The sequence below is a fragment of the Nyctibius grandis genome, chromosome 3, assembly GCF_013368605.1.
Source record: "Nyctibius grandis isolate bNycGra1 chromosome 3, bNycGra1.pri, whole genome shotgun sequence".
NCBI lineage: Eukaryota > Metazoa > Chordata > Aves > Nyctibiiformes > Nyctibiidae > Nyctibius > Nyctibius grandis.
The window spans coordinates 16,146,621-16,169,007 of record NC_090660.1 but is presented as its reverse complement, the minus strand read 5'-3'; the positions used below and the strand labels follow the sequence as shown (position 1 = coordinate 16,169,007).

Below are 22,387 nucleotides of genomic sequence, written 5' to 3'. Positions count from 1 at the left end.
ACAAGAGACTTCAGCCAGCAGTTGGGCTCCTTACCAGCCTCACTTTTCAAATCTAAAGAAGCATCAACTTGAATATGAAAACAGAGCATCAACTTGATGTATGACCTTTTCTCCATAGTGGACGAATATAAATCTTGCATCTGGGATAAAACGTAACTTTCAAGTGCAATGACTATAGACACAGAATCACAGAATCACAGAATGTTAGGGATTGGAAGGGACCTCGAAAGATCATCTAGTCCAATCCCCCTGCCGGGGCAGGATTGCCTAGACCATATCACACAGGAACGCGTCCAGGCGGGTTTTGAATGTCTCCAGAGAAGGAGACTCCACAACCTCTCTGGGCAGCCTGTTCCAGTGTTCAGTCACCCTCACCGTAAAGAAGTTTTTCCTCAAATTTAAGTGGAATCTCCTGTGCTCCAGCTTGCACCCATTGCCCCTTGTCCTGTCAAGGGATGTCACTGAGAAGAGCCTGGCTCCATCCTCTTGACACTTGCCCTTTACATATTTATAAACATTAATGAGGTCACCCCTCAGTCTCCTCTCCTCCAAGCTAAAGAGACCCAGCTCCCTCAGCCTCTCCTCATAAGGGAGATGTTCCACTCCCTTAATCATCTTCGTGGCTCTGCGCTGGACTCTCTCTAGCAGTTCCCTGTCCTTCTTGAACTGAGGGGCCCAGAACTGGACACAATACTCCAGATGCGGCCTCACCAGGGCAGAGTAGAGGGGGAGGAGAACCTCTCTTGACCTGCTAACCACACCCCTTCTAATACACCCCAGGATGCCATTGGCCTTCTTGGCCACAAGGGCACACTGCTGGCTCATGGTCATCCTGTTGTCCACTAGGACCCCCAGGTCCCTTTCCCCTACGCTGCTCTCCAACAGGTCTGCCCCCAACTTGTACTGGTACATGGGGTTGTTCTTGCCCAGATGCAGGACTCGACACTTGCCCTTGTTATGTTTCATTAAATTTCTCCCCGCCCAACTCTCCAGCCTGTCCAGGTCTCTCTGAATGGCTGCACAGCCTTCCGGTGTGTCAGCCACTCCTCCCAGTTTGGTGTCATCAGCGAACTTGCTGACAGTGCACTCTATTCCCTCATCCAAGTCATTAATGAATATATTGAATAGAACTGGTCCCAGTACCGACCCTTGAGGGACTCCACTAGATACAGGCCTCCAACTGGACTCTGTCCCATTGACCACCACTCTCTGGCTTCTTCCCTTCAGCCAGTTCACAATCCACCTCACTACCCGATCATCCAGACCACACTTCCTCTGTTTAGCTGCGAGGATGCTGTGGGAGACCGTGTCAAACGCTTTACTGAAATCAAGATAGACCACATCCACAGCTTTACCATCATCTATCCACCGGGTAACATCCTCATAAAAGGCTATCAAGTTGGTTAAGCGTGACTTCCCCTTTGTGAAGCCATGTTGACTGCCCCTAATGATCCCCCTATCCTTGATGTGCCTAGAGACAGCACCAAGGACAAGTTGTTCCATTACCTTTCCAGGGATGGAGGTGAGGCTGATCAGTCTATAGTTACCCGGGTCCTCCTTCTTGCCCTTTTTGAAGACTGGAGTGACATTTGCTTTCCTCCAGTCCTCAGGCACCTCTCCCGTTGCCCACGACTTAGCAAAGATGATGGAGAGTGGCCTAGCAATGACTTCCGCCAGCTCCCTCAGCACCCGCGGGTGCATCCCATCAGGGACCATGGATTTATGGATGTCCAGATTGCTTAATTGGTCCCTGACCCAGCCCTCATCAACCAAGACAGACTCCTCCTCTATCCTGACTTTCTCTGGTGCCTCAGGGGTCTGGGGCTCCTCAGGACAGCCTCCAGCAGTATAGACAGAGGCAAAGAAGGCATTCAGTCTCCCAAGTTTTTCTTTCATCTAAGGAAAGAATTATTGGCGTAGAAAATTTACTTTCTCCCTCCTCCACCTCTCCCCTGAAAAAAACCATACCTTTAAAAGTCTGCTTGAAGCTGGTGTTCAAAATCAAACGGGCAGACCCACAGAATATCAGCAGATTTTAAAGAACCTTCTCAGAAAACTATGCTCAAATGTTCTCATATTTTTTATATCACAGCTAACGCATTGCTGCTCTTAGTTCAAATACTCCATATAGTGCCTTCCCCAGCAAATCAAACTGCCTATTTGTTACCTCTTTGGATACCAGGTAATATTCATTCCACACTGTATTTACATGAACAATTCCACAAGAAGTTGAGGGAGAGTGCAGACACCCCCTATTGCCTTTTGCTGTCACAAATGGGGCGAAGAACAACAGTCACACTTGGCAAAAATCCTCTTTATTCAGGTGTGAAGGCAAATCCTAGATCTGCTGTGCTTTACACATGAAGACTGAGCCTGCAGTCAGATTTGAAATTCCAACCTGTGCTCAAAGGAGTATCTCAGGCCAGACTTCTCAATCAAAAAGTGCAGAGGAGATTACTACAAATAACAAATTCACGTATCCTAGAATTTGTACTTGAATGAACTAGTCCCCTTACTTCCTGGCAAAAATCTGCTAGCAGAAACTGCGATTAAGTTTCTAATAGATAAAAGCCTTAAATACATATATAATTTATTATTTTAGTAGTACTAAATATTTAACATCATAAGGTTTAAAAACAAGCTAAACAACTGATAAGCATTATTTCCCAAGACACTATTCCTATTGATGGTCTGCTTTTCATTTAGAGATACTACAGACTTGTTAACCCCAGAGGTTATCATTTTCAATTTCTGTTAGTCACTACCAGATAGAGAGACTGAGAAGAAAAACAGGTCACAGTGAGAGGCTGTTAGTCATGCAGTCCTCCTGCTTCCTTCCTTCCTGTTGCACAAGCCTGTCAACTCTTCTGCTCTAAGGAGAGAGGTCCATATCAGGGCGACTGTTATCTTTATTACCTGACAAAAGATGCCTAGGAATAACTACAGTGTTATTGGGACACATATCGGTGTACAGACTGATGCAAAGATAATTTCTCTTTTTTTCTTCCTTTTTCAGTGCAGAACCGCAGTACTCACTGGTTGGAACTGCTCTCCTAGTGGCCACGTTCTCTGCAATATACACAGAAAACTGATGACAAATGTGATTTCTCTTATACTAACGATTTGTTAGTATCATTTTTCCTTACTCCTTATTATCACTGGTGACAAAAATTCTTAAAACATTGCCTCTAGGACAGAACTTGCATTAAATATCAAAAACTCATCCTTTTTGAAGGCTTCACTTCTGCTATAAGGACAAACCCTTGCACTGGGCGCTAGAGGGCACAACAGATATCCTTTGGGTACGTGATATTTTAAAACCTTAATATACTACTCCAGAGACAGAGCAATGCGTACAATAAACTTTGTATTAATCCTAGGAAAAGGCATAAGGAAAGCTAAAATAGTTCCTGCACAGTTATACTCTAATGCCTTTATTTTCTAAGATAGACAACCATACCTTATGTCTTAACCCACATTCTGTAATCTGTATATAAAAAATGCACACACATAAATATGGTACTAGCATTTCTGCATGAATTTATACAACAGATATTGAGGATCACAAAACTGTGTGCTGTACCATCTGATAAAGTGGGGGAAAAAAGAAAACAAAATGCTAATCTAGTTCAGTTGCTGAAGGAATCAATCAACCTAAGTGCTGTTTGTGTTTGTACTTTACGCTGGCATCTATAATGGTTTTTATTGTGTTGATGACTCAGTTCTTTGTTGGCTTGAAGCAACAAACCTGATTATTTCAGAGTAGTTCTTGAACTTGAGAAAGTCTTATTATATTATCCAATAACATATTCTTAGCATGCAGATTTTAAGATTAGGCCATAAACGGACATATTGCCTCCATTGCTTGGGGGCAATAAAATGTGTTAGCTATTTTCTCTCTCTTAGATGCATTTGAAATGCAAGATTTTCTTATTTTTCTCCTGTAATCAACTCAAAATTTTTGTTTCACTGCTTGCAAGATATTGGAATAGAATGTAAATAAAAGCACTTAATTGGTTTTAGGTATTTGGATACTCTTGTTTTGACCCAATTTTTTTTCTTACGGGATGCGTGAATAGGAAGTATATGCAGACATGTCTGGGGAACGAAGGTCTCCCTCCGTTCACAAAGCAGAATGACGCATGAAGTAGCGCTGCAGATGTCCCTGTATCACCATGCCAGTATATCACAGTTTTGACCTGGAAAACTCATTTCATTCCAAAGTTTAATCTTTTGGTGCCACACCTGCTCGTGGCTCTACCTAGTTCCTTCTCCCTTCAGCCACTTTGTTATCTGCAGTTTTTGAGTCTTCCTCCTGCTTCTAGTGCACTTTCCTGTAGAAATTTTCCTGGCACCGTCACAGCAATAAGCATTAGGCTCACTCTAAATACTTCCCAGCAGCAGGCTTTCTGGTTTATAGCTTCTGACTCATCCTAAACTACTCTACCTCAGGTATTTTATAATGCTGTTCTTAACAGCACTCAGTGCCAGACAGTAATTGGCCTCAGCGCGATAGTAAAATATGAAAAGATGCCTTATTTCCTTACCCTTCGATGTGATATAGCTGTGTTTTATGCACTTGAAGAACTTGGGTCTTTGACATACCCCTGACAATAGCTATGGCTCAAAAGGCTGTAGGACTCCAAGTATTCTGAGACAGGAGTACAGCATTCATCTCCCCATAGCCACCTAGGTGCTGCCAGATGTCTGCTGTAAGCCAAGTGCTGGGTCTCCTTCCGCTAGCATCGAAGACAAGTGAAAGGAATTGCATCTGAGAGTGACTAACACTTTCAGCTCTAGAGAGAGTTTAGACTCGATGCCCTAACTTTTACATGGCTAAAATTAGGAGAGAAGAATCCCACTTGCATGTCTACCTAAGTGGAGAGCAGTTACGTGGGTTTGGGGTAGAGTGAGAAGAGAGAGGTTGACTGTAAGTCCTTACGTCACTACGTTTGCACCACTACAGTATCTTTGAAGTGGGCTTCCTAAAGCAATGATAATACTTTGATGTCCTGTCACTGTTCAAAGGGACCGTTATGGGTTCAGGAAGTTTTGTTACCTGAAAGCATAGTCACTGGACAAGTATTTCAGGTCACTGAGCTGGTTCTCTCCACTTCCTAGCTGAGTTATACACACCTTATGATCACGGACATTTTCTATTACTAAACTCAGTAACTTCAGAGCAATATTAAGAGTAGATATTTATTACTCAAAAGACAATACAAAAGCTTCTTGGCAAAACAGAGAGGATTTTAAAAGTACTTTGAACAAAATGGAGCTTTGTTTGTGTGCAAAAGCCCAAAATATGAATGAGTGGCTTAAAATCAGTGTTTGCTCATGGGACTCAACAAATAACAGTTCAAGAACATATTAATGGGCTCATTAAGGATAACAACTGGTTTCAAAGACGTAGAAAATACTTAGATACAAAACAAACTGCAGATGGAAATGCGTCTGTCTTCCAGAACACCATTTGGCGGCCCAAGGCTATTCAAACTGACATCCTACCTGTCAACTAGTGAAGGAAGAGGAGGGGAAGAGCTTGCAGACAGCACGACCCTACATCTCCGTATAGGAAAGGAAAGGAAAGGAAAGGAAAGGAAAGGGAAAGGGAAAGGGAAAGGGAAAGGGAAGGGGAAGGGGAAGGGGAAGGGGAAGGGGAAGGGGAAGGGAAGGGAAGGGAAGGGAAGGGAAGGGAAGGGAAGGAAAGGAAAGGAAAGGAAAGGAAAGGAAAGGAAAGGAAAGGAAAGGAAAGGAAAGGAAAGGAAAGGAAAGGAAAGGAAAGGAAAGGAAAGGAAAGGAAAGGAAAGGAAAGGAAAGGAAAGGAAAGGAAAGGAAGTCAGTGAAATTTGTCTTCATACTGGGGAAGAGAATCAGGAACCAACTTTTGATGAAAAGGTTTATATGAATGATTCTTGCCCTTTTTAATTACATGCCCTTTCCAATTTTTCAAGATACTTCATTTCACTAGGCGATAGAAGCAAGCTGTCAAATATGCCTCATTACTAGCCAAGAGATTTTCTTGACCAGTACTTGCAAGATTTTGCCTTGGAAAACCACCTAGGCCCACATCAAGCTCTTGACTCCTATTTTGCTATAAATCTTTCTATAATTGATCATCATCCTGCTAGGGCTACTTTGCTGCCTTCCTCATACTTCCTGTTTTCTTGAGTGCTTTGTTTTCCCGTATTTTTCATATCTCAGCCTTGCTTTGTCATGCAAGGATTATTCATCATATTCATAAACTCCAAGCCTATGGAAGACATCCAATACACCACCACTGTTGCAACAGAATTATCTGACCCGGGAACTAAAATATACCTCAGAAGGAAGGGGAAAAAGGCAAGGTTAATATCCAATGAAAATTCCTAAATTAGAATCACAGAATCATAGAATGGTTTGGGTTGGAAGGGACCTCAAAGATCATCTAGTTCCAATCCAAATTAAGGCCACTTGCTTGAGATTTCCAGGTGCAGCCTCTTAGGTTTCAGTTTAAATGTTTACCTTGACATGAACCCCAGTTTCCTACTTATGAGGACTTTCTCTTTTCCTTCAGTTAACGCTGGCTGTGCTTCCTTGTAGGAGGAACGAATGAGTCCTCAGAGGGAACTGTGACAAAACAACTAATTCTCTTTCTAGGCCAGATATTTAATAATAAAAAAAAAAAAAATAGAAAGACTTAAAATCACATAAATGACAGGCAAAAATGAGCTCCTACTGCCTTCAAAACTTCCACCCAGATGATGCCTAACTGTAGGTAAAGAGAGCATGTGCTTTTCTTTTACAGCATAGTAGGAGATGTGTATGCACCCAACTGCTGTTGCATGTTAAAAGTTTCAGCAATGCTTGACACAAGGACTGAAGCCTTCATGTTTCAAGTCATCCCAGTGCCTAAGTGACAAAATCATGCCTGCATTCTCTCTTTTCCTTCACCGGAACACAAGATATTTTTCTGCAGTGAAACACCATCAACAGAAACTGATGATATACCCACTCCAGAATAGCCCACAGTTTGGTGTGGGAGTCACTCTTTAAGAATGGGTGTTTGATTGCCCTCAAGCTGAAGATAGAATTAAACCCAGCTCTCGGACTTCCTAAATAAGTGGTCCAATAAGCAAATATTGCAGCTGTATAAAAAAAAGAAGTATCTCTGCCCTCCTCAGCTGTGTGTCCAACCCCCTACCCTAATAAAATCAACAGAAAAGCATGATCCTTGATTAGCTTTTCAGAGAAAAAAAAATAGCTATTTATCTTCACTAGAGGATTTGGGGCTAAAAGTATTTTAGATAACAGTAGAGAAGTGTATCTGGAATATAACTGAAGAACAGTATTTAAGCTACCAACTTGTGCCAAATTCCTCCTATAGGTGAGTAGTTTACAGAGCATGAGGGTTCTTTCTAACCTATATGGGAATTAGGACTAGCACAGTGTTCTGGATGCCACTCGGAAGGCCAGGCAATTAAAAGTTATTTTTAGTCTCTTTGAATCTTAAGAGATGCTTATGGGAGACAAAAATTCAACCCGGCCTCACATTTAAAATAAAGGGCTCTGAGCAGACTACCACCACACAGGAGTAAAATCTTCTAATTGTGACAGATAATTCCACACAGGCATCAGCTCAACACTTGGTAGCACTCAAAAAAGCAAATTTTACAGTAGGAATTATTAGGACCACAGAACAGAAAATCATTATACCACTGGGTAAATCCAAGGCGCATCAATACTGTGAATACTATATGTAGATCTGGTTCCCTCACTTGAAGAAATGATACAGCAGAACTGGAAAAGGGCAGAGAAGACCACTAGGAAGGACTGAAAGTACAGAGCAGTTTCTGAACAAAGACCCCCTTGAAGACCACTCTTCAGTCCAGAAAAGAGGTGATTCAGAAGGCACACAATGCAGGTCCACAAAATCACCAATGGACAGAGGGAATGAGCAGGGACTGATTTTTCACTGTTGCTCCCAGTACAAGAACTAAGGGGCATCAAATGGAGCTGACAGGAACAAAAATAAAGAAAAAAAAAAAAGGAGGAGTTGTTCCTCACACAGCAGGAATTGAGTCTGTGGAAGTCCTTGCCAAGGACAGTGCACATTTAAGGGATTGGCATGGATTCACAGGGAGACCGGGAAAAGCGTTTGACAGAGAGGTAAACTGGAAGTTACTATATAAACAAGCTACAGCATGCCCAGGCCTGAGTTGAAGACAGCTGCAGGCTGAGAGCAGTGGGGTCAGTATCAGTACTCTCCCCCAGGCATCTATCTACTTCTGAGCAGGGTTGGAGACAGGGTGCTGGGTTGAACATACCTCTGGTCTGAATCACTACCATAATTTTTGTTTTCTTATGTTCTCTGTCTTGCGTTAGAGAGATAAACAGTTCACGTCAATCGAAAGCAATAGAAACTGTAAGTATCCAAACTTCCTATGAAATATGGCCCACTCAGTCAATGCTCATGAATGGCTAACAGCAACAGGAGAATTTTCTCCCAGTTTAGCCACAGCTACTTGTTTTCATTGCTAATTAGCAATTAAGTCCTTAGACAGAAAAAAATATTAATGGGGTAAAAAAAACTTTTCTCATTGCAGAGGAGGACTAAAGAAAGGGATATCATCAAATGCAATGGGGAGGGGGGGGAACCAAGACAGATAATCAGAAACATTCCCAACCTGCGAAGTGAAAATCTCAGAGAGTGTTTGAGCTACTGCAACACCTTCCTGAGTGCTAATTAACTTTAAAAGAGGTGGGGGGAGCAGGAGAGGGAAAAGGAGGCTACAAGAAAATTCACTCTATCCCACACAGTTGCCCAAACAGCAAAAATAAATGATTTCCTAAAACTATGAAATTTGAGTTTCATAAAGAACTCTCTGAAGAGCTCTGAAAAACTAACGGGTGCTCACAAGATTGCTAAGAAATCGCTGAATGTGGCTGCTGAAATCCTTATAAGGGGCCTTGGCCAAAGACAAACATGAAAGGATTTTTTTTAATTTTGTAAAATTATTAGAGATCATTCCGACAACATTTGAGAGAAAGGTACTTTAGAGTGTATTAGGAATTAACATAGGAACTAATCCTGTAAACTTTTACAACCTTATTCAGAAGTGGGGGAAGTGTCACCTCTACAGTGACATCGCTGCTGTCAATCCTATGTGAAGAAATATTTAATGATTTTATGGTCTTCAAATTCATAAACTCTTCAAGGCTGAGACTACAGCTTTCATTTGTCTAAAATCGCAGTGCACATCTACAGTGTTGCAGTATTCTCCGGTTTTAAAAGCCTATTATTTACCAATAGTAAAATAAACTATCTTTCCTCTTATACACCTGTGAAGTATTTTAACATAGGTGTCCATCCATCTGATGCATCGTTAATGTGTTCCCTGAGTCCTTCCTCCACAAAATATACTCACTTTTTAATGCTGTTTTTATATTCAGGTAGACCTTTTCAAATGTTGTTAACTTTAATAATACATATGATAACAATATATATTAGGGAGGACAAAAATATTTTGTGCTCCAAGAGAAAATCGCCTATTTAGTTTATATGCTATGCTCACTCTTTACATTAAACCTCCAAGAGAGACCAAGATAATTGAGTCCAGGAGCAATGTCAAAACCTGAGTGAGAATCCAGGAGTGTTTCTGATACTCCATGTGAGGATAAGACTGAGGATGTGCTGGCTCCCACCCAGCCCAGAGAAAGCTTTGAACCCGTGGACTGGGCGACAGCCATTGTTCGCTCTGATAGCAGGAAATAACGATAGGAAGGGAAACAGGAGCCCAGAGGAGGCTGCAGGCTGGCAGACACCCGGACAATGCCCAGGCAGAAACAATTTCCAATGCAGAGTGAACACTGAGAAGGAAAGCAGGAACAGGGAAAATTAAAAAAATAAAAGACCCCTTGGAAATACTCTTAATATTCAGAGAGTTTTGAATGGAGAAAAATTAGCAGGAACTGCTAATAAAAACAAACTGCTATTTTTTTTCTTTACTGTTTCTGTGAGGTATCTTATTAGATAGTCTGTCAGATAATATTACGTAGGTACAGTATATAAACTACTAACATTTTTCCTTTAGTTTCCCATGTCTTACCATAAATAGACCTTATGTATGAGGAAAAAAATGAAGGAAAACACATACTTTTGGTTTGGTCATTTGTATGAACTATAAAAAACAACTCTAATAGAACAACAAAACTCAAAGTCTTTGGGCTACCTCCATTTCAGCTTCTTTCCTAGCTTTTGCCTAGTCTTCACAAAAGTGAATTCTACTTGCTAGCTGCATACTGACAGCCCTTAGCCATTTAAACACCGAGTGTTTTGCCAGAAGGCTTCATTATTTCTGTTACCAGAATGGATGAAAAGACAAAAATAAGACATCCTACCTGAGGGGAAGTAAGCTTTAACTCAAATCTGGGTTTCTGGAGTCTGTGCCCAGTTCTTTACCGTGCTCCTTCCTGGATAACCAGGAGAGTGCAACCACACAGCATTTGGGCTCATGTTTTATGCTCATCATGTGCTGGTGAGTGACAGCCGTAGCCTTGCCTTCTGGCACTGTCGCTGCCCGTTTCCACACAGGGCTGTCCCCAGCGCCTGCAGCACCGTGTATGTCACCTTCTCCCTGGGAAACCGGGGAAGATAGCCGAGGGGTGCGCGCCTCCCTTGATCCTGACAGCACAGAGGGCAGCGGGTGAAAAACGCGGCCGGTGCAAGGTTTGCACTGAGGTTGTCTGCTCAGCCCACTGCAAAAGGACACAGCTCAGCCGTTTATCGCCCTGGGCTCTGCGCCCAGTTACTTGATTTCCACCTCAGATTCTCCATACAAAAACCACGACTGATGGTGCTCGGTCCCTGGTAGATGGGTGAGGACTCACGGAACGCTTCGAGGAGATGGAGGGGTACCCGTCGACAGCCAGCCGCCGCGGTTCCCCTCCGGCGGCACTCGGAGAGGAGCAGCACCCGTTATAACGAAACGCCAGTGCGGGGTACACCGTCTGTATTAATGACAGTCATCACGGGGAGCGACAGCCGCGGGTGACGCGCACCTGACGGCTGCGATGTCCATAACGGAGCCGCAGCAGCGGGCGGCGCCGAGCCCGCCCCCACCCCCATCCCCACCCCCGCCGGGGCAGCCCCCGGGGCCGGGCCGGGCGGGCAGCGGGGCCGCCGGGAGGGCCGCTCGGAGCCCCGCCGCAGGGCTACGCCGGGCCGCGGGCAGCAGGTAGAAACACTCCGGGCCGCGGCGAGCGGCACGGCCGGCGCTGAGCTGCGGGCGGCGCCGGTAGCGCCACGGCTGGCGCTGGGCCGGGATGAGTCGGATTTGGGAGGGCGGCAGGGAAAACGGGAGCAGTGCCCAGCTCGCTGCGGGGAGGCGGGGCGGCGCGGGGGCGAGCCGACGCTCGGCGCTGCCGGCCGAGGGCTGGGGGAGCCGGGCGGGAGGCGGCGGGCGGTGCGGGCTGGCCTCCCCCCCACCGCCGGCGGGCCAGGCCGTCAGCCGCCGCCGGGCACCGCACGGCAACGCTCACGGCCCGCGCCCCTGTAGCGTGTCTATATGTGTGTATATACGCAGTATGTATATATACATACTCAGGCGTGCACGTATAGGCGCTCACACAGTGCCCTCCCTTCACAGCCCATTCACTCCCCCGCAGCAGGGCACGTTTCCAGAGCAGGGGTAGGGCAGCGGTGGTTTCCCTTGTGCCTTTTCCTGATGTTTCTCACATAAGCAAATTTGTCGTTTGGGTTCACAGGCCGTATCGGATTGTCAAGAGAGAAGCTGCTCTAGAGAATGGCAGGTAAGAACAAATGCTCATAAAAATGCTGTTCACTTCGGGCCTGGGCACACTGGTACGTGGCATTATCTGTAACGTTTAGTTGGGATATGAAGGCATTACCTTTTTCAAACGACTGAAATAACTTCAGTAAACGATGCCTTTGAAAACGCCACTGTCTCCAAGGACTGTGTCTGAGTGCCCTCCGCTCCGCTGAAAGGGAAACAAACCAGCAGCTTGCAGAATTAATCATATCATGTCTGTGAGCTTGTGTCACCACCAGCCACTGAACTACCTGTTTGCTGAGAGTTAGCAGGAACAGCAAAGCTCTTGATATTCCAGAATAAGTTATGGAGCAGGGGTTTAAATTTTACACCTGTTAAATTTATGATAGCATCTGACTACTACACAAATTGTAAGAGTCTTGTGGCAAAGCTATTGTTTCATGGACACTATGCACACTGGAGAAATAATCACCCCTTATAATTTAGGTAAAATGAGGTATTGTTTCTTCACGCATTCAGCTCGAGTTCTATTAATTTTCTCTGACACCTTAAACTCACTTGTCACCCCAGGAGTGCTCTGGGCCATACAGCTTCTGTGTCCCCCGGAGAAACTGAACTCAAGAGATGCCCGAGTTTTTCTGTTGGCAGTTAGGAACCAAGAGCTGCATGTTTTGCAGATCCAGTCATTTTCAATAGTCCTTGGAAATTTCCCTCTCTTCAGTGTTTATGTATAAACAACTACTACTCCATAAAAGTATTTCACCTTTCCCTTGTGTTCAGTGATAAATTATTTTTTTAGAGAATTATTAAAATTTAATGGCCTATGTACAATAAAGTTTTGAACAAGTAAGATCTGATACACCTCGTTACATCAGTTTAAGAAACTCCATCCCAACATATCCGTCTGGCCACTCAGCTTACCTTAAATCCAGTTTGTCAGCAGTTTGAGATACACTATACAGGTCACTCTCACATCTAAGAAAAAATCGTGTTGCTTTCTATCGAAGTCACTGTGATGATGCTGAAGTGAGATAGTGGCATCTTAAACATCTACCCCGATGTCTGTCACTTGCGCAGCACTGAACTGGAAGATGAGGTTGCAGCAGGAAGATGCTCTGAGCTCTCAGAAGTTGTTTCTGCAACAGTTTGAGGGAATGTAAGCTGGCACTGCTTTGATCCCAGCCCGCCCCTCACACTTGCACTGTAGCTTGTCTGACCCAGCCCAGGAAGCTGAACCAGCAGACAGCTTTTTTTTTTTTTTTTTTTTTGTGTTGTTGGGTGAGTTTTTTTGGGGGGTAGTGGAATCAGATGAACACAAATGCTGACTCGAGAGACTGGGTTGTGCTGATGTAGGGTGGTGTGACCTGCTATGGAAACACACCCACTGTCCACTGAGTTCCACCTAGGAAAGCCCAGCGTAGCACAAAATTGCTGGGGGGGGGGGCATTTACTGATTAGTTCCTCATGAGTCACTCATTACTGCCAAGCAGGAGTCAAATGCTGCCACTGTCATTCTGTTTTCACTAGTTTTGTGCCGCTTGGAAAACACACTACAGAAAAACGAAGGATTAGGCCCCGGCCTCACAAACTGTTCCGTTTCTGCCTCCTATACTCAAAGGTATCTTCTGGTTTTCTTTCTGCCTTCAGGGAGAAAAGTCCTGATAGTCTATGCACATCAAGAGCCCAAGTCCTTGAACGGATCTTTGAAGAGGATTGCCGTGGAAGAATTGAGCAAGCAGGGCTGCAGTGTCACGGTGTCTGATTTATATGCAATGCAGTTTGAGCCAAGAGCAACAAGAAATGACATTGTTGGTGAGACTAGCCAAAATACACTTTTTCCAACATTAACGATGAAACTAACTTTCACCTTGTCTGTCCTGCATCAATCCAGAACCACGCTGTTAGGTGCACTCTGATATTTGTACAAATATCTCTCAAGTAACAAGACCCAGCTTTTCATTTTCTATTAGCATTGACTAAGAAATGTCAGTGTAGAAACGCAACAAGTATCATCTTTATTTAAATAAATCTGATGACTAGAAATAGTCCCTCAATCAGAAAAATGAAATATCTGTATAGTACAGATTTGTAAAACAGTGTTTTGCCTTTAGACTAAAGTGAATGAGGGAAAATATTATTTATACAGTATTTCCAATCAACTGCAGAGACATTCGAAGAACTACCATCTCTTAACAAACAACATTATACATGCTTTCTGCAAGTTAGCTCCAGGCACTTAAGTGCTTGGGCTTTTAAGTTGTCTTGGTACCTCCTGACTACCTTGGTAGTATATGATTACTAAAAATGACTAGATGATGCAGTTAAGGCTTGAGAAAAACAGTGATGCTCTTGTTAGGCATATGTGATATTTTCATTGTGCTCTTACTAGCATTTAGGCCCAGTATTTTTCCAGGTTAGGAAACACAAAGCCATAACATAATCTGTGACAGCTGAAACTCTTTCTTTAAAACAAGAATCAAAAAGAAATAGCACAGGTCCAGTGCAACAGAAGAAACATATTAATGACCAGACATAAGCATTTCTAAAAGTCCACTCCTGAATATGAACCTTGGCTCATAGTGACATTACTGAGAGGGAAAAATGCATTATCGTGTGTCCACAATCAGTCTCTGAGATCCACTTCTTGTGAGTGAGAAATGCCTTCAGATACCATTCTGTAACTTGCTAGAGTTAGTTCATGAGCCTACCGCCTCTCTCTTCTGCTAGAATCAGCAGAATGAATGTATATGTCTGATTCAGACATACTTGAATCAGCTCAGCCAGCTGTAGTGGAGTCAGCAGAGCCAGCCAATACTGGTTCCCCAGCCCCTGCTGAGTTTCCCAGTTACAGAGGCTGAAAAGCAGCTACATAGTGTTTGTGACTGTGTGGTGGTGTCAGTAATCCCTGATGCAGAGGCAGTGCAATTAGCTAAGTTGTCTTAAATCCTCTTAAAATCGTCCACCTGCATCACCAGAGTCTACAGCCAAGCATAGGTCCTTTTATTGCACTTCATATGTTGCTACAGAAAGGCAAAAGTTTTAGTACTCTGAGACAGTACATTCCTCTCCAGTTTAAAATCACAAAAATTAAAAAAAGGAAGAGAAGAAAAATGGAAAGCAGTAACTCAATTTAGAACCGTAGATTGCTACATGTATTTAATTCTTATTTGGCTACGATGCTAGAAACAGGGCGAGGAATGACTGTTCTCTTCTACCCACAGGTTCCTTGCACAACTCAGAAGAGTTCAATTATGGCGTGGAGACATGGGAAGCTTACAAGAGAGGAAGTTTGTCCAATGATGTGATTGAAGAGCAAAAGAAGGTGCAGGAAGCAGACTTACTGATTTTTCAGGTCATTATTTTAAATTGTATTAAAAAAAGACTTCAGTTGTAATACATGGGGTTGAACAAAAGAAAAGCAATGTGAGAAGATCATAGATTTCATTAGGAACACTGAATCTAGCCAGAATAAATAGAGGTAGTAGCTCTGCCATCAACATAAACCAGTCTGTATCCAGTGTAGCAATTTCAAGGTGTTACGTTTTTCTGATATGTTGTGGATTTTAGAAAATATCAAAAATACCAGGTCACGTGTGAGCATTATTCGTGCTAACACAGTATGAGTTTTTCACACAAATAATGGCTCCACACTGGCATTTTTGGAGAGTAGGAAAGCATCTGAAATTAGAACTTTAAAATACCTGAGTAAAATTCACAGCAGTGCTTCACTGAAAAACTTATGTTCAAATGTAGTCTGATTGCATACGTTTTGTGAAAACTGGTTCTTACACTACCTGCGCTCCAAATAGATTTCATTGACCAACTCAGATCAGAAAGTATTGAGTGCAAAATAATACTATAATTCTCAAGATGAGAACTGTGCCATATTATCAGGCAGCCTGATACAATCCCTTTGTCTTGGAGCTCATGCAAAGCAAACGCAGATCTATACACAGAAATGTGTGTAAGGGCTTAAGGCAGCCCTGACGAGCTATAGGTTTGGGATACGGTAACAGACACCAGACCAACAGCTTTGGGAATAAACACTTTTATCTCTAAGTACTGGTACAGTAACAAATACAGACCAGTAGTACAATTATCTGGGTCATTACAACACCAAATCCAGTAATTCAGTAGCACAATTATCCAGGCTGAAACGACAGCAAATCCAGTAATTCATCAACACTGGGTGAAACTCAATATCTGGATGCACAAAGACATACGTGACCACAGATGTCAAGCAGGCTGGCAAAAAAGCAGGGCAAGGCTTATTTTCTGGGCGAGCAGCTGGGAGCAGCCAGTGGGCTCAGGGAATTTGAACTTTCCCTACCAGACTGTCATCATTTATTGCTGAGTTGCAGAAGCACTACCTGGAGTCGCTAATGGATCATTACACCCCATCTCTGTTCCCTGCTGTGCCGGCTCTGTCCTCGGTGTCTACAAGTCCCAGAAGTACTGTATAAAGCAATACTAGCCTTACATTTCTTTAGCCTATATATATTCCACTGTCCAATTCTAGATGAAATTTAGGATGTGACCATATCTCAAGCATTTCACTGTAAGCCTTCATCATTTTTACACTACTGCTTCTGAGATAAGTATAGTGAAACGCCCCCCAAAGGAAGCGGTTGCTTTCTACTTTCTGTCTGTAGAATGCTATGAAGAGTTGAGTATGTTCTGGTGCAGGAAAAAAAAAGAAAGAAGAAAAGCCTCTGAAAGACACCATAAAGTAATTTAAAATTTACTACAGACTAAACTCACCACTTCTAGAGATAGTGGTGATTGTCCAGTTTCCACATTGTTTCCATCTTGAATTAAGCCACATGTTGAGAAGCTTTTACAGAATTTCTTCTTCTGTACTGCATGGGTACAAAGGTGTAGGGATAACGACGCATGCTAGAATAACAGTCCATAAAGCATTCAAGGTAGTGCAAATAAGACATCATAGGTTGAGGCTGTAGTCCCATGGGCTAACTGGAGGATCTAGAAACAGGGGATTCCTACTGTTAGTGAAGAAGTTTTTTTCTCAACAAAGTGATTCAGGGTCATCGTGTCAGCAGGGTGTGAAAATAAGTCTGTCTTAAGATCCCATGGCATTTGTCAGCAGACTCTCAGATCAGAACTGATCAACAGATGTCAGTCCTGGTAATAAGGCTCTCTGTGTGCGTTTTGGCCACGTTCTCCATTAGATCATATGTTCCTTTTGCATTTCAGCAATAGAAGATGCAATTCTGTACAGTCTTAAGTTTAAATTAAATGGCACCTTCCTGCTTCATCATATTCCAACTTTAATTTGTGTGGAAGCCCTCACATTCACCATGGTGTTAGTGTGCTATAGATGCTCAGGTATGTACGTGAGACTACTACAAACAGAAAGCACTTCAGTTATTTTTGCCAAGCACAGTTACTGCCTCTCCTGACAGAGAGCTGGAAGAAGGCTCCTCCAGCTCTTCCAGTACAAGATCTGAACAGATGAAGAGAACACAATTTGGCCTGTAGACCAGGCCTAAGGATGGACCGGACTCTCTGTTCTAACTAAGTCATTTATTTTTTGCCTAGTTTCCCTTGTATTGGTTCAGCATGCCAGCAATCATGAAGGGCTGGATGGACAGAGTCTTGGTCCAAGGATTTGCTCATGAATTTCCAAACTGTTATGATTCTGGTTTGCTCAAGGTATGTTTTTGAGATTGTTTTATTAAGATGAAGATTTGCACAATGCTCTTGAGGGTTTTTCTTTTCCATTATATTTATTTAAAGTTCTCACTTTATGCTCTCCTGAAATAATGCTTTAGTAACATGTTGAGTAACTTTCTGGCTTGTTAAAACCATCAGAAAGGTAGTACAATAAAGAGAATTCAGTGGTTCCTAAAGATTTAAGCAATCTCCTAGAGATTTTTAGTTGAGCTACAAAATGGGCTTTATAATTTGGTAGGTGTATCAGAGTGCACTGGGATGGCATACAGCTTGCAAACAGTTTAAATCGATCCATTTCCTAAAACTATAGTCTGTCATTCTTCCCACCACTGTAGGACTGCATGAGTGTAATCTGTAATGAATGACATACTAGAATAGGTGAAAAGATCCTGTTCTGGGATTAGATGTTAAAGGTTGGAATTAAACTATAAAACTTAATCAGAAACCTGAAATACCCAGTGCATGAGCCTCTGTCCCAGCTATCTCCTTTCAACCTTTTCTTCTCTGTGGCATATAAATTAGGCAAGATCAGTATCTCTAGATGACGATTCATACATTTTTAATTCTCCACAGCACTGGGAATATCCCTGGAAAATTTTGCCCCACTGTCTGATGGATCTTATTTGGTAACAACTGCAGCATCCAGAAACAATCAATATTAGTTTCACCTTTATGTTCGCTGCATATTAATCTATGTAATTTCTGATCTTCTTAATAATTCCAAACATTTCCATTTGTTTAAATTTCAGAAATGTCTGCCTCACTGTGATGAATAGGAGTAATCCCCAATGATCATAGCTGCATGCTGAGTGCAGGCTCAAGGCAGTTCGGATACTGCACTGGAAAAATGTCATTTCAATTACGGAAGCTAAAACTGAGATGATAGATGCTGAGCACAAGCCCATAGGTAATACCATAGTCACAGAAGCAGAAGAAACACAGGGGTTTAGAACACCTGAGGAATAATTTGAGAACAAATTATACAACTCAGCAAGTGACAAGCAAGCCCAAGTTTGAAGGGGGACTGTAGCGTTCAATTTCTGCATTCAGGAAAGACAGGAATAAAGATACTCTCAGTAATAGGGTGCTTTACAGCCACAGTTTTCCAAACATTGCATAGAGGGGAACAAGGGTCAGCCCTGCTTCATACAAGGGTGTCAGACATGTAATTCCTTTTGGTTTTAACCTGTCTCTGCCCCAAGCCCTGACACACAGTCCACTGTCTAGTTGTATGTCATCTATCTCTGCCTCAGAGCTGCCACTACACATAAGGTCTGGGAAAGAAGAGGACACCACCTCCTCTAGAAATTTATGCTGCCCAGGTTCCCCTGAATTCAGCCACTCTTCTTTAAACATGCCTAACTCAAGCACTGCTTTCTTAATTCTAGAACAAATTAGCCCTGTTTTCTTTCACCACTGGAGGAAGCAGAGAGATGTATGCAAAAGGAGGTATCAGTGGTGATATTCGCTATCTCCTGTGGCCCATGCAGGTATAATACATGATGTTTTGTTGTTGTTTGCCTTAATTTTTATTGCTCCAATTATTTCTAACAGTTGTTGTTGTTTATTTTATATGAAATATAATACAATAAGAAATAATTGTCAGTTCCAAGCACGTGCAGGTTATAAATTGGACCCTAAAATCCTGAGACTACTTTACAAGTCCACAGAGTTTTAAAGTTTTGTGCCCCTTCCTCCAGATTGCAATCTGGAGAAGGCTTATACTGTCAGCCTTTTAAGTATCTCTAGTGTTACAGGATTTCCTTTAGCTCTAGCATGCAGGATTTCTTTTCCCCATAGCTACTTCATTCACGTAGGATGGGGGGCAGCAGGGGAGTCACACATTATCCTGGCAGTAATGATCAGCATACGAAAGTCAGCATGCCTTTTCTTATTCCTACCCTTTTATCAGAAGTAGCAAGCCTGCTTTGAGAAATTTAGGTGGTAAGGCAAATTGTGCCAGGTACTTCTTGATATAATACGACAGATGTGCTTAAATTCTTTGGTTTCCTACCCATTGTGATTACTAGCTGTCTGCCCCTTTGAGGCTATCTAGCTGCAGAGCTTGCAAGTTAACATGACAAAATGAAACGCAACTGTGAATTCAGAAATACGCAGAGGGAAAATGGCAAGTTGAGCTGATTTGAAAGGCACTAGCCTTCATTCAGGATCATTTGGCAAAACCAGAGGCAAAAGGTTAAAAAAAAATACTTAGAAGTAGATGAGAAACACACTGCAGTTCAGGAACAATCTGTGGAGATTCAAACAGCGCAATGAACTTTAGGCTGTCTCTGATCTTTGCAAATTTAATAGCCTACAGCAGCCAAAGAGGACAGTTCTGTGGGTTTAATAGCACTTAAAAATAAATTCCACAGAGCAGAATAAATGAAGTTGACCTTATTTTTCTGTGTATTCTATGTCATTCTGCTTAATGGCTAGCCTTCAATAGTGACTGCCAGGATAGGTAATGAACTTTCGCAATTTCCCTTCTCCTGATAAATGCACAGGTTTAGAAAACCAGAAAAACTGGTCAGAGAAACAGTTTCAGATTTGAATCTCCCACATTCTTGAACTGAAAGTGAAAGAGTAACTATTTCCTGAGGTATTTCTTTCTTTGCTTTGAGTCCAGCATGGAATCATGCACTTCTGCGGTGTCAAAGTCCTTGCACCTCACATCTGCTTCTCTCCGGAGTATGTCTCTGAGGAGAAGAGGAAGGAGATGCTGATTGCCTGGGCCCAGCGTCTGAAGACTCTTTGGAAGGAAGAACCCATAAACTGCTCTCCTGAGTGGTATTTCAAGTAATGTTCAGGTACCAGACTACAGAGAGAACATTTTTTTCCCTCCATTCTTTTTGGTGCTTTATCTCAATATCTGAATGCGAATCTCCTAATTTGAATGTATTATAAGTATCTTGAGTACTACAGCTATCATCTTAACTGACAGTATAGCATTTATCTTTATCAGTTCCTGAGGGATGCTCTTCAATGATGGGTGCAAAACTCTTTGTGAAGAATTATCCTGCTCATATAAACAGTGACATCCTGCCTACAAGTGGTTGATAACACAAGTGGTATTTAATTGCAGATAATACCATTGCTGCTTATGAAACAGTAAAGTACATTGCCAAGTTTATTTTAACACTTTTTGTGCCAGCTGCCACTTTTTTTTATTTGCCAGGGAATATGCTGACAATACTCAACCTTATCGTGGGCCAATCCTGTTCTTTTAAATGAGAGCTTTACACTTGTGCCTTTGAGCTATGAAGCCAGATCATTAATAATGCAAAAGGATGTACAGTTGCACAGTGACTTAGACAGCTGGAAAGCCTTGTGGACAGCCTTAGGCTTTTCCTCATATTTACAAAGCAATATTAAAGCTATGACAGTTACCAGAAAAGGAAAAAACCAAGTACAAATACTGTATAGCAGTATGTTCATGTATTGCCTTTCTTTGTAGAATGTAGCTCCCATTTGTAAAGTACCTAGTTTCCTAAAATCAAAGAGAGTTCTCCATTTTTGTTACCCTAAGTAGAGACAAAAAGGAATCCTATCTGTTCCCTGCCCATTCACACCAGTCAGTATTGCAGTTCGGGTCTGGAGGGCTGGGTGCATCCTCTTCAGCATCAGTGTAGATGGGCTTCCTTGGAGGTCTCCAGCACTGGCAGTCAGCGAGGCAGAATGCCTACCCAAAAACCTGCAGGAGCACTGTCTGTCTATGAGCCAGGATCTAGTGGGCCAAAATAACTGTCTGGCTCTTAGCATCCATCATTTTTACCTTGAACTTTAGCGGGATTATTTTGGTGCTTGAGAGCTGTTAACCCTTTTTGTGCATATGGCAAAGGGTGGGTTTCTTGCTTTGATCAGCTTACCTAAGAGCTGGCTTTGCATTTTGATATGAAAAGAATGTGGTCTGAATAAAAAATGGTCTTCTGAGTCACTGTCAAATGACACTTAGGTCTCTGCATACAGAGCGTGCATCTGCCATACGTTCTTTATAGCAGCCTTGTCATGCCCCACCTTTGTGTTTCTTTAAGGGCTATTTGGATAATAAACATGCTGAGCCCAGATTCTGGAGTGGCAGCGTAAGCTGTTACACCAGACTGGGAATTGCTACCGCAGGGAAACACTCACATGTTCCTGTTTGTCACCGTATGAAGTGAAGGGCCACCTCTAGAAGAAACAGACCCCTGGAAGCAGTTCTGCCCTAAGTTGTTGAAGATGTCTGCTTCGGTGCATATGGGTCAAAGTCTTTAGGTTACACAAGCAAGAAATTTGCTTTGGCTCAATAACTCCTGTATATGAAAAAGAAAGTGGAAGGGAATAAAATGTAAAATGTTATACACATAAGTTTTGGGGAAAGCAGATTCTTGCCTAAAAGACTTAAGGAAAACAACTTTAAGTTACCTGAAGAGAGATTGAAGGACAAATGCAAATATTAAAACTGTATAGGAGAGGAATCATCCTTATGTTCATTGTGTTCAGTTACCAGACTATTCAAGAAATAAGGAAATGGATGTGAAAGCAGAAGTTGCAACTGTCAAACCAAATATTACTGTACTGGATCAATCGCAGAGCTTAGTGGGTTTAACTGTTGGATGAAGAATCTCAGACTGACCTATATGATGAAGATATACTTCTCGACACTATTTGGCAGACACGTGCCAGCTCCCACACACATGGTAGCATTAGGTGCCTGTATTAGACTGGATATTTGTAATGTAAGTACGAGAGTGGCCGTGCTAGGTCAGAACAAGGATCCTCCAACCCTGAGGTTTTTTCTCCACAGTGGTTATAGGCCAGGAAGAGCAAGCACTTCCCCTGAATACTGTCCTGGGCTCCAACTATACTTAGTTAGGGGGATTTCCTGAGTGTATGTGTTTTCTCTCTATTTCCCAAACCAAATAGATCTCTGCTCTAAATTT

At 42.6% G+C, this 22,387-nt stretch overlaps 1 protein-coding gene across 2 annotated transcripts; it reads left to right on the top strand.

Annotated features, from left to right (window-relative positions):
• The first annotated feature begins 11,131 nt into the window (after positions 1-11,131).
• On the top strand, positions 11,132-22,387 carry NQO2 (N-ribosyldihydronicotinamide:quinone dehydrogenase 2). 2 transcript variants are annotated; one of them, XM_068396642.1, is made up of 8 exons: positions 11,132-11,216; positions 11,746-11,790; positions 13,419-13,583; positions 14,993-15,123; positions 17,331-17,444; positions 18,854-18,955; positions 20,095-20,275; positions 21,948-22,387. In XM_068396642.1, exons 2-7 carry the CDS (start codon positions 11,784-11,786, stop codon positions 20,266-20,268), a joined length of 693 nt encoding a protein of 230 aa, XP_068252743.1. In that variant the 5' UTR covers positions 11,132-11,216; positions 11,746-11,783; the 3' UTR covers positions 20,269-20,275; positions 21,948-22,387. The 2 variants fall into 2 exon arrangements, with proteins under 2 accessions (XP_068252743.1, XP_068252742.1); XM_068396641.1 differs by lacking the exon at positions 21,948-22,387 and having other exon boundaries at positions 20,095-21,413.

Excerpts from the sequence above, each read along its gene's own strand:
- NQO2 (XM_068396642.1), top strand. Across the intron at positions 15,124-17,330 it reads CAGACTTACTGATTTTTCAG|TTTCCCTTGTATTGGTTCAG; the intron begins GTCATTATTTTA and ends TTTTTTGCCTAG. Across the intron at positions 18,956-20,094 it reads ATCTCCTGTGGCCCATGCAG|CATGGAATCATGCACTTCTG; the intron begins GTATAATACATG and ends CTTTGAGTCCAG.